General features: G+C 35.7%; 1 protein-coding gene across 1 annotated transcript; it reads left to right on the top strand.

The window, feature by feature from the left end:
* Positions 1-1,500: 1,500 nt before the first annotated feature.
* On the top strand, positions 1,501-10,514 carry LOC113542757 (integral membrane protein 2A). The gene is made up of 6 exons (XM_026940490.3): positions 1,501-1,705; positions 3,603-3,737; positions 4,913-5,110; positions 5,380-5,490; positions 6,526-6,670; positions 7,613-10,514. The coding sequence occupies exons 1-6, from the start codon at positions 1,634-1,636 to the stop codon at positions 7,699-7,701; spliced, it is 750 nt and encodes a 249-aa protein (XP_026796291.2). The 5' UTR covers positions 1,501-1,633; the 3' UTR covers positions 7,702-10,514.
* The last annotated feature ends 1,785 nt before the right edge of the window (positions 10,515-12,299 follow it).

Here is a 12,299-nt window from a genome sequence, read left to right as displayed (position 1 = left end):
TTTTCAAATATTTGAACATAGGAATGGTTAGGAATAGTCATTTTTCTTTGTCTTTTCGTGGGAAACAGGATAACAATGGTGCACAATGGTGTAGAAACAATAGAAATGCTTTTATTTATAGATGCATTGCTTTATATAGCTCGCTCAGACCATACAATGTGCAGAACTGCATGTCTCTGCTGGTCTCCTCACTGTTTTTTTTTTTTGTTTGTTTGTTTGTTTGTTTTTTATATTCTTAAGTGATTTTTCTTATAAATCTTTTGGGCATTATAATGAAATGCTGCTTAAAGGACCCCAGAAGCACTGAGTTCAGCTTTATAGTAGATTTTGAAAGCATGCCTAATGAACTTTTCTGATATTTCTGCAATGTAACAAAGTAAATAATAGTTTATAATAATAGTTTATTGATTTAGGAAAGACATTGCTGTTTTGAAACATACTTAGATTACTTTTTCAGTCATATTAGGCAGAAGACAGAAAGCTTGGCAGAAAGTTCCACAGGACTGGTTCAGGAGTTGAATAACATTATGTAATAATAATAATAATAATAATAATAATAATAATAATAATAATAATAATAAAGAATGCATAAATAATAAAATAAAATAAAGTTGCTATAATTTGTGGATGAAAAAGACTTCTTTTTTCAGCAGCCCTGTTATTTAATTTCCTTCTTCTTTTCCCCACAGTGTTTTTTTTTTTTATTTTTTTCCCAGTGTTTCCAGGGCATGGAGTTGTAATTTGGGACAGCATGGTTCAGGCTAATTGGGACAGTTTTAAAATACAGTAAGTGGAGAGAGGAAAAGTGAACAGATAGCCTATAATGGATGCATGAAAAATCCCATAACGATGGTTAAATAGGATTGGATTGAATGGATTTTTATGTTTATGTTTCTATGAAACATCTTAATAAGAAGGGGAATAAGGCAGACTGAGAAATACAGAATGTTACTTATTGAATTTGCAGAGCTTTTTACTTCATATAATTTTAGAGATTAGTGTTCAGATCGATGATGTTTATTTTTTTAATTATTCTAAATCCTAAAAAAAAAATAAAAATTTGAAAATGTTGCTTGCTTCTAGTGTAGATTTTCCTGCTGTGATTATTACTTAATCTATTCATACTGAATTTTTAGAAAACATTGGTTATGACTTTGGAGTATACTGAAGATCTTCTAAACCCTGTTATTCTTCTAAACCCTGTTATAAACCATGCTTCTTCAGAATATGATCTAAACATTTTTCAGCACCATGAGGATATCAGAAATGTATCATTTTTGGGGGCATTTGATTTATTAATGAAAGCTTAGGCAAGTTCGAAATTCAAAAAGTGTCCCAATATAGGCCAATCTACGTTCTCCCTAATTTTAGTGGCCAAAAAGCCACTTGACAAGTGCATCATTAGGCTATTAATGTCCTGATCATTACAGCATAGGGAAAGTTAATAGGGATTTTTTTTCCTTATATGGACAACAGGAACCGGAAATCCGACGTGTAGAATTGCAAACAAAAGTGCGTCACTACAGCACTGCGGAACTGTCGCTACGCGGTTGTGTTTTGGTTTTGGTGAAACCAAATCTTACATAGAATTTTATCTGGCTTTTTTTTTTTTTTCTTGCATTGCTTGAAGAATATGGTGAAGATAGCGTTTAATTCCGCTCTGGCGCAGAAAGCGCTTGTAAAAGAGGTGCCGGTCTCAGAAAAGGTGAGATTTTGCTTTTGCTGCAGACGCTTTACTGGCCTACTTGAAATTTAAATATGGCTAATGTATATTTTCAGACTGTATTGCTTACACTTGTACATCTTGACTTTATATATACATTTATACCAGAACAAGTTAAACGGACGCATTTAAATGGCGTTGTTGCATAAGCCCTGTGGACGTAAACTCAAAAAGCCGCGGCTGAATCCCAAATGGCATATTGTTCACTCTTTAGGTGCACTACATAGGCTGTGAAATGATAGGATCCGCACCCTACGTAGTGCCGTAGTGCCCTAAATGCCCAAGTGAGAGTCATTCGGAATACAGCCTGCATGAGCGATTAAGTTGACTAGGTTTTTGTCCTCCATTTTAAAGCTGCTTTTTATTGAAGGGAACCGGTGTGCTGTATCACGGCCTCTTCTGTGGCAAAATATGGCATTTGTGGCTTAATATAATATTTAAAAATACTCATTTTAAATGGTTGAGCATTCAGTCAGTTTCTCATTTAGATGACGTCATCTGTGTTTGTAACCGTGATAGAGCCATCATTTTAAAATCCAGCTAAAAACTACATAAATATTAATCTAACCTAAAGCTTGGTTATTTCATTAATTCAATATTATTCCAATACCTGCTACAACTTCATATACAGCAATAATTGTACAGTAGTACAACTTCATATACAGCAATAATAGTACAGTAGCACAACTTCATATACAGCAATAATAGTGCAGTAGCACAACTTCATATACAGCAATAATAGTACAGTAGCACAACTTCATATACAGCAATAATAGTACAGTAGTACAACTTCATGTACAGCCTCAGTGTACAATAAAGACTGAGCTGTAAACAATGCTTGGATAATTTTGTAATTATTTTATAACATACCCTCATTTATTTATTTATTTATTTATTTAATTTTTCTTTTTGTACCATTAATATGTATCTTTCACCATGAAATGTGGATATAGAGTACTTTAATATAATTTAACATGCAGAAATGGGTTGCAGTTATTAGGGTCAAGATTTAAAGGTAGACCACATATAGGTAAAATTTTCTAGGTAAAATTTACATACTAAGAGTGTAAAAGATGTAGCCTTGAGGAAGAGTACAGCTTAGTACCCTTTTTTCTGAGAGTGCTGAAGCTGAAAGGTGTAAATTATTATTCCCAGAAGATAAAATAACAATTTGCACCAATCATCCTGTTCAAAAGTTTACATCCTCCAGCTCTTAATGTATCGTGTTGCCTTCTTAAGCATCAGTGAATGTTTGCACCTTTTGTAATAGTTGTGTACGAGTCCCTCAGTTGTCCTCAGTGTGATGGATCACACCATCATATAGCCGCTGTTAGAAAGGTGTCAAATGTCCAGAAGATGCTGGAAAAGCAGAGAATGTGCAGGACCTGGAGGATTGTTCTGAAGAGCAGTGGGCAGTATAACTCAAGGGACTCATGAACAACTATCACAAAACATAAACACAGTCGTTGATCATCCAGATAACAACACAGCATTAAGAATCAAGCGTATGTAAACTTTTGAACTGGTTCATTTGTGTAAGTTCAGTTATTATTGTGTCTTGTGGACTATATGTAAAGGTCTGCTATGTGGAAAAGCTTATTCAGGGCAGTACTAAATAAAAACAAAATGCAATTTTTATTTTTCCTTTTTTTTTTTTTTTCTTTTGAAATTATTAACATTTTGCAGATCCTGCAAGTAAACGTATGTATGTAAACGTATGACCACAACTGTACAGACTCATCAGGGAGAGCTTCTCATTTTCTCATGCTAAAATAGTTATCATCACCTAGATGTACAACAGAAAATAAAGGACAGGACAGCCATGCTTTGATTAAGTTTATTTGCTAATTGTATTTGTTTTGTGATGTTTAATGGCCAGGACCCTGAGACCGGCTCCGTGTACAGCAGCGAGAGTTCCACCGGCCGCTGTCTGCTCACGCTGCTCGGCCTGGCCTTCATCATTTCAGGCCTCATTGTTGGCGGAGCCTGCGTGTACAGGTATTTTACACCCAAGGTACGTCCACTTTGAGGGTCCTTGTTTGCTTCTTCTTTTGCACATGTTCTGTCAATTTTGTGAAATGTTTTTCCCCCATTGTGTTTGAGATGCAAGTGTGTCTACTGCCCATGTGTTATGTGAATTGCACATTTGCAAGAGGATCTCAAGAATTCATAATAGTAAACGAAGGGTGTTAAGTTTCTTGGTCCAAAACTGTAATTAAAAAAACACAAGTTGAATAAAAATGATTATACAGTCTTGGCTGAATGTTTGCCTTGGATCTGAATGGAAGTACTAAAGCTACAGGATGTAGGCCTATGTTTTGAATTTTGGTTTTGAAGCTTCTTGCAGAAGAGCATTCTGTAGTGTTGATTCTGCTGTATTTGAATCATTTGAGCACTGCAACTCTGCTTGATGGTGATGATTATTATTATTATTATTATTATTATTATTATTATTATTATTATCATTGTTTTACTACTAGGCAGGGGCAGAACAGCTTACTTGTGTTTTCCTTGGCCAGTTACACATGGATCTCAGTTATACTGCATGAGCTCCCATATTAGATTATTTGGTGTGCATTAAAATAAGTGAATTGTGAGCATAGAAGAACATGTTTGGGCAGTGAGTGAATCAGGTAGTCAGAGTTTTAGTATGTTATGCAATTAGCGCCCCCTTCTGCATATAAAAATGAACAGTTAATGGAGCTGACTCTGCTTAATTGTTTTCCTTGGAGTGAAGTAGATTATGCATGTTTGGGCTATTAAAAAAATCCAAATCTAGGTTTTACTTCTGCATTCTGAAATCTATGCACTTAGAGGAATGTGTGAGTGCAGCTTGCTTATTTAGTCTCATTTACATGTTTAGGGGACTATGGGTGTACGACTGTATTTATGAAAAAATGTGTAGTCTCTTGTAGTTCTGTGTTGTTTTATGTAGCACCATGGTCCTGCAGGAATGTTGTTTCGTTTCACTGTGTACTAACGAGCTGTATATGGGTGAAATGACAATAAAGCCACTTGACATGATGTGACATGTACTGATTATATAGACCAGTTTCAACCAGTTTCATCTTTCGCTGTCATACTTGAAAGCAAAACCCCTATCATGTATTCTGTAGAGCTTGCACTTCCTTTTTTCACTTCTAACTTTGTGCCATGGTTTTAACTTATGTCACAATATTTGCTTTGCAGAAGCTCTATCATGGATCCATGCAGTTCACAGATATGGACAGTGCTGATATACCTATGGACATGGAGGCCCATGAGCCTTACTACCTACCCCGTGTTGAGGAGGATGTGGAGATCCGTGACAACGTGGCCATCATTAACGTCCCTGCACCTCGCTTTGGGGCAGGAGACCCAGCTTACATCCTGCATGATTTTAAGAGGGTAATAAGTGCAGCCATGTTGATAGCAGTCAAGTGTATGAGGCTGTTGATGTTCAAAGGCATGTGTCAGGCTTTGCAGTGCAAGCGTAATGCTTTGTATAAGGGGACCTACTATATTTAAGCTGTGGGGGTATGGTGTGGGTATGGTGTGGGTATGGTGGGGAGACCTGACCCATTTAGTATACTTCATTTAGACTTTTCAAGTAAAGTTGGCCTGTATTTATTGTGATCAGTAATTATTGTAATCAGTTCCATATGATATGTCAACAGAAGCTGACTGCTTATTTGGACCTAACACTGAGGACGTGCTTTGTGATCCCTCTCAACACTTCTGTGGTGATGCTGCCCCAGGACCTCTTGGATTTGTTCTTGCAGCTCATGGTGCGTGTGCGTGTGCGTGTGTGTGTGTGTGGGCTGGTGAACAAAACGATGTTCTTTTTAATACAAAAGTTAATGTTAGGTGTAGGTAGGCGTGCTAATTTGATCTGAAAAGGGCTCGGGGGCTCGGGGTAGCAAACGATATGAATAAAGTACACCTACCATGTTGTCATGATCAAATATATTGTAAAACTGTATTTTAAAAAATTTACCAGCAATAATAATGTATTTTCCGGTAAATATTCAGTGTAGAGAATCATTGTCTTGCCTGTTGGTATAGCTTTGTGTTTTATTTCAAAGATATTGCCTGTCTTTGAACTTCATAGTCTGTAATGCATAGAAACAGAACCATTATATGAATTTCTACATGAGAAGTTTATGACCTCAGAAAATTTCTCGTATCAGTTAAAGCTACAATGCTTAAGCCTGGCTTTAACTGTAGGATGAGTGGTCTTATTGCCTCTCACACAGCACAACTCAATCTCTGAATGCAACAGAATTTGCGTGATGAAAGTACTCACATTGTACAAGTAGCCTTCCGGTACAGTGGTGATGATTAATTCACCACTAGGCTACATGAGGACTCTACGCATATTGAAACATGGCATTGCTCACAAACCAGTGCATATGGGCATGGCATGATTTTGCTATTTTAATACACGGGTAAATGGATGTTAGGGCTATTCATACTAACCACATCCATGTAGTATATTACAAGAAACAAAAGATTATACATGACGATTTTATGATTCAAAAATTACTCTGTGAGTGTTAGACAGAGTGGACTGGACAAGACCCATTTGGGATGTTTAACGTCATAATTATATGCAAAGTCAACCAGTTTGGCCCACACGGTCTGTATATATAACAGGTGTGTCCTGGAACAGAAACCAGTCAGGGTCAAATCCTTCAACAAATAATGCTATACGTCACTTTCCATAATTACTAAATTGCTTGAATAGGTTTTTTTTTATGATTATAAATAATTACCTAATCATGTGAATTTAATGGATTTGCGTTCTCTATTTCTGTTCTCAGTCTGGCTCATACAAGACTCACTTGGTGCATGAGGATCTGGTGGTGACTGAGCGCATCGATGACCTTGCCCCCTTGGGCTATTATATTTACAGCCTGTGTGAGGACAGACCAACGTACAGGATGCAGCGCCGCAGTGAGATAATGGGTAAATGGCATTGGGCTGATTATTTTAAATCATTTTAGGTGTTTTTTTTTTTTTTTTTTTTTTTGTTAAGGTGTTTTAAATAAATCCTTCAGTAAATAAAACTATCAGTAATTCAATTTAAAGATACAACAATGTAATAATGTATGTAAGCATTAAAGATTTATTGAGGTCTTTAATTATGGATATATTGAAGGATTTATTTGATCAGAAAATAACTTTTCTGATAAATTAATAAATAATAATTTATTTGAAAGGAAAATATCAAACCAACCACATCTGTAAAATAATTTATAGAAGAGATTTCTGTAAAAGAAATTAATTACTTAACTAGTCTAATAATAATAATATTATCAACTAAATGTACAGGAGTTGCAAGAGCAAGCATGCTTTCACCACTTTCAGCTGAAATACAGTGGTCAAGTGGGAATATGAAGTATAGCCAATTTGATGTACAGCATCATTCAGTGTGATTGATGAGTCCTGACCTCAATCCTACTGAGCACTTTTGGAAGGAACTGGAACTCCAACTGCGTGCCAGGCCTTCTCACCTGACATCAGTGTCCAACCTCAATAATACTCTCGTAGCTGAATGGGCAGAACTTCCCACAGCCATATTCCAAAATCGAGTAGAAAGCCTTCCTAGAAGAGTGGAGGATATTATAAAGAAACTCTGGAATGGGATGGGAAGTATAACTTTTGGCCATATAGTGTAAATCCCTCAAGACATCCTTCAGTGAATGACTGAAAGGATTCTATCCTATTGACAGATTTATTGACTATTTATTTCTTAAAGGATATATTAAAGATTTAATGCTGTGTTTATTGATTGATGTATATTTAATTTGGCATGCTTCATTGTCTGTATCTAATCTGTGCAATATTTAAGCCACATCCTTTTTTTTTTTTTTTTTGTGTCTGATTTAATGTTGGTATTTGTTGCAGGCCTCCAGAAGCGCTCGGTGGAGGATTGCCGCATAATCCGCCACTTCGAGAATAAGTTTGTTACCGAAACAAAGATCTGCCAAGCCTGAGCAAGGAAGAAGTCAGGAGGGGACAGACATCCCCCCTTTCGTTGCAGGGTAGGGAGTGGTGAAGCGAGCTGAAAGAGGGAGTGAGGGAGGGCTGAGAGGAAAGGGTCTGTCTTCCAACTCCTGCTGTAGTGTTTAGCATAAGGTGTTTTGTATTAATTTAGAGACAGCAGACTTTTCTCTTCTCTCACTTAAGGTGTAGTGATGTAGCTCTCCTAAAGCAGTTTGTGATTTCTTACACCTTTGTCATTGTACACCGTGATTCCCTCTACAGCCTGACTGCAGCTCAAACCTTGTTTTTAGTGTGTGCCTTGTCACCATTTGTTGTGGATAATTATTTGTGAACTGTGCAAAATGTTAACCTTGGTGAACATAAGTTAATGTTTTGTTTTGTTTTGTTTTTTTCCCCTTCGGCAGAAGTATTACTACCTAAGCACACGCTGATACGCCTCTAGTCTAGCCTGTATGATATTTCCCAACATCCTTTCCTCCAGCTAATTACGTATCAGTGTATAAAGACCCACATGGTCTCTAGAGATCTGATCAGCTTAAAACTCTTAAAATTCTACTTTTTTGTGTTCATGTGTTTGAGGAACTAACCATGTATCACATGACGTGTAATTTCTACATGTCTACTGATCAAGCAGGCTCTGTGAAGCATTGCTTCTGCCAGTGTCCCGGCTAATGTATATGTGTACAATTTAAGGTGTCCATTACACATAGCGTGCTTGTAACATGGTAAATTATGTATCTCAATCCAAATTATAAATGCCTCATAATGAAGGATAGTCAGTACGAATGCACCATGATGCTAAGATTTTAGAACATTTAGAGATTAGGACTTATTAAACAGATTAAATAGCTTCCTGTGCAAGATTTCACATTCAGAGTGGTTTAGCCTGGCCATCTCTGTCCTCTGGCCTAAACATTTGTTGTGGGCCACATTGCAAAGTTTCACTGCTGAGACACAGTGGTGTGTTAACAATCACTCGACTGATCAGCAATTTGAACCTTCTGCTCAGGCCTTTTTAATCTCTTTTGGAGGACTTGATGTTCATCCTTCAGCAAAAGGATGTAGCATTGAGATGATGTTAAAAATAGCTACCAGCAGGGTTGTTTTTTTTTTTTTTTTTTTTCTTTTTCTTTTTTTTTTCAAAAGCCATGAGTGCTGTTTAATTAGGAAGAAGAAGCTGTCTGTCTGAGCAAAACCAGACCGACCGCTTACGTACTGGGACGTCACCCTAATATACCCGAAGCCACCACATCTCTCAGTTTTCACAATGGTTTTCCGTTGCACCATCTTGTCAACTCTGGCCTAACCCTGCATGGCACCATGGTTGTTCAATTGTTTTGAAATTCCCTGCATTCTAAAAAGTTACATGTATATTTTGGAAGGATCAGTAGTTTAACTGCTGCTCAGAAAATGACAATCAAGACTGGAGTCTCTATTGCTGTCTTTCTGTTTGTACTGATTCAGAAAAACAGACCTGAAAGATGCTGGACTGAATCAAAGAAATGTACTACTGAAATGTTAAACTGCTTTCTGAAGTTTGAAAATAAAATGCATTTCTTTACTTAAAAAATTCTGCATTCATTGGCTAGAGTTTGGACTGTCATCTGAACATGAACCCATTTCATCAGCACGTTATTTTAGGACTTATGATACAATACTATGTAATTTCTCTAGGCTTTTTGCAAACGTTCCTGAAATCTTTCAGAAGTTGGAGCCGTCATTTAAGCTGTTTGTATCTGGTAACTGCATAACAGAACTACATTTTTGATAATACCCTATTTTTTTTTTTTTAAAACAATTCACGAAAGTGCAGTCAACCACTAAGTGTTCTGACAAGGCAGCTGTGTGAAGACTGGCCAGCTCTTTGTGGTTAACAGGCTTCATGCAGAGCTCTTATTGCTCTTTGATCTTGCATCAACTTTGTTGGACCGTTGACATCAACAGCCAAACAAGCACAGGACAACTTAAATGAGCTGCATAAATGAGCTCTGACAATTGGAGTAGGAGAAACTACAATATGTGCCTCCAATCAAATCCTAACTTTGGCAAAATGTACTTTTGTATTTCATATGACCCACACTTGGCTGAGAAAACCTGTAATGAATTTCAAATGCAAGAATTGACTAAAGTACTTCATTTGATTCATTTCTGTTGTGTTTTTCAAAGTGGGGTCTGTGAAGCATCATGATTTTTTTTTTTTTTTTTTTTTTTTTTTTTTTTTTTTTTTTTAACATTTTACTACAGAGGTGAAAATCACAAACAATAATTAACAGATTTATGTTTATGATTGTATCCTTATATTCATTGGCCACATTCATTCAATATTCATTCCAGGTCACTTGAGTTTAATCCAAACCTTAGTAACTGCAAAACAAGTAGTCTTATAAAACTCAACATAAATCCAATCCAATGACAGTATTTTGTGTAAAAATATGTTCTGCTGGTGGGTTCATAAGTTCATAGTAACAAGCTCTATGCCTATATATATGGATAAATAATTTATAAATATATATTATGCATTTAAATATCTTGTAATTTGAATAGGCTTATGCTCGTTAAATAAATCTGTACTAGAAGAATCTGTAAAAATTTCTTTCTGTCTGTATCTGTTTCTTTTATTTGTTAAAGGGATCCCTGGCTGCAAAAAGCTTGGCAAACACTGGCATACAGTACTGTGCAAAAGTCTTAGACCCATGCAAATGCTGTAGAGCAAAGATGCCTTCAAAAATAATGAAATTAAATGTTTCTACATTAAAAAAATACTGTAAAGAGCAGTAAACCGTAATAAATGAAACAAAGTCAATATTTGGTGTGACGACTCTTTGCTTAAAAAAAAAAAAAATTGTAGTCTCAGGTACAACGTGTGCAGTTTTATACGGAAATGAGTGTAAGTGTTACTGAGCATCTTGCAGAAGCAGCCACAGTTCTTCTGGAGACTTTGACTGTCACACTTGCTTCTTATTCTTGTAGCAAAACCCAGCAGCCTTCATCTTTTTTTTTTTTTGGTCTGAAAAGTGTCTCTTATGTAATTTGCTTCTTCCTTTACTGACATACAAACATTTTTCTGTAACATTTAATTTTGTGCTGGAAAACTAATGTTTGGAAATCGAAAATGTTTTTGTACTGAATCAATAATGTAGAAATCATAAAATAAAAATCTTTAACAAAGTTTGTACTAAAAAAAAAAATAGAGTGCCTAAGACTTTTGCACAGTACTGTAAGTTACATGGCTCCTGATGTTATCACAAACGTCGATGGTAAAGATGAATTTCTTCTGATGGTTATGTAGCATGATGTTTTATGTTTGTAAGATGCAAAATGCTCTAGTTAACCCTATATTGTTCAGGGTGCTAAACATGCTTAGTATAGGCAAAAATCTCCTGAGTCATTCAGTTTTGGGTTTTGTTGCTCTATCATATAAAACTGTAAAAGTATGTTCGTTAAATCTGATGTTAAAATGGATGCACTAATAAACCGGTTGTTCAGTGGTTAAGGCAAGTGATTAGATGACATCAAATCCCAGCACTGCGAAATAGGCACCCCTGAGCTAGTCCTTTAACCCTAAAACTATTAGCCACTATTTGACATTAAGATAACATTAGGTTAGTTTTGTATTAGGCTTTTTTTTGTGTGTGTGTGTCACAGATAATATACTAAATACACACCACATGTTTTTAGTTCTAAGCTAAATTGTTACTAATCAGATTATGTTCAAAGATCTTTCTTTGCATATTTGTACTGCCATGTTATCTTTCCTCTTTCTTCCCCCTGTTATTTAGCTTTTTTTAGTTTCACATCAGTTATTAAACCGTAATATTATTTATTCCCAAATACATTTGAATTGTGAAAACGTTCTGGAAGATTTTACAAACCATGGGTTTCCTATGAGCTTTGTAACTCAAAGATTGTGATAAGAGTAAAGAATCAAATTGTAACACACTCTGAGGAAACTATATTCTGGATAAATATAATACTTGCTGCAAAAACGAATGAATTATTTGTCTTTTTGAAGTACTTGACTGTTACAGGAGGCTTTTAATTCATTTTCTTTTTTTAAAACTAAGTTCCTTTTTGAAGAGAAATATTTAAAAAAGTTTTAAACATAGAAAGAGACATAACCCCTTTATATTGTGCAGTGAATTGCAGTGCCTTTCTTTCTTTCTTTTTTTAATACATACAGTATTTCTAGTTTCTTTTTTTTCCTTTTTAATTTTGCAATATTTATAACCCATTCCTGCTAAAATATTCACTGCCTATGTACTAAGTAGGCAAGAAAAAATGTCCATGACTGACTGCTGAATATTGGCTGTAGGAAAACTCATACTGGATACTCGTGTAGTCAGAATTTTGCATCCTTTTTGTACCCGGTTTCAGTTTGCCTGGGGATATTTCCTTCTTCCTTGATTTCCTTTTCTATTTTCTTTGGTATTTTCCCCCCATTATTTTGTTGTATATAAAATGTGTCCCAGCTCCAAACTGTAGCACATTGTGACATTAATTTCACATCCCCTCAAAGATCCAGTTCATGCATTCTAGCCAAGCAATAAACATTGAAATAATCATTGAAATAAACATGCACTTCATGCAT

This window comes from Pangasianodon hypophthalmus, chromosome 7 (genome assembly GCF_027358585.1).
Source record: "Pangasianodon hypophthalmus isolate fPanHyp1 chromosome 7, fPanHyp1.pri, whole genome shotgun sequence".
Classification (NCBI taxonomy): Eukaryota; Metazoa; Chordata; class Actinopteri; order Siluriformes; family Pangasiidae; genus Pangasianodon; species Pangasianodon hypophthalmus.
The sequence above is the reverse complement of the archived record's forward strand: the minus strand, read 5'-3'. Positions and strand labels throughout refer to the sequence as shown.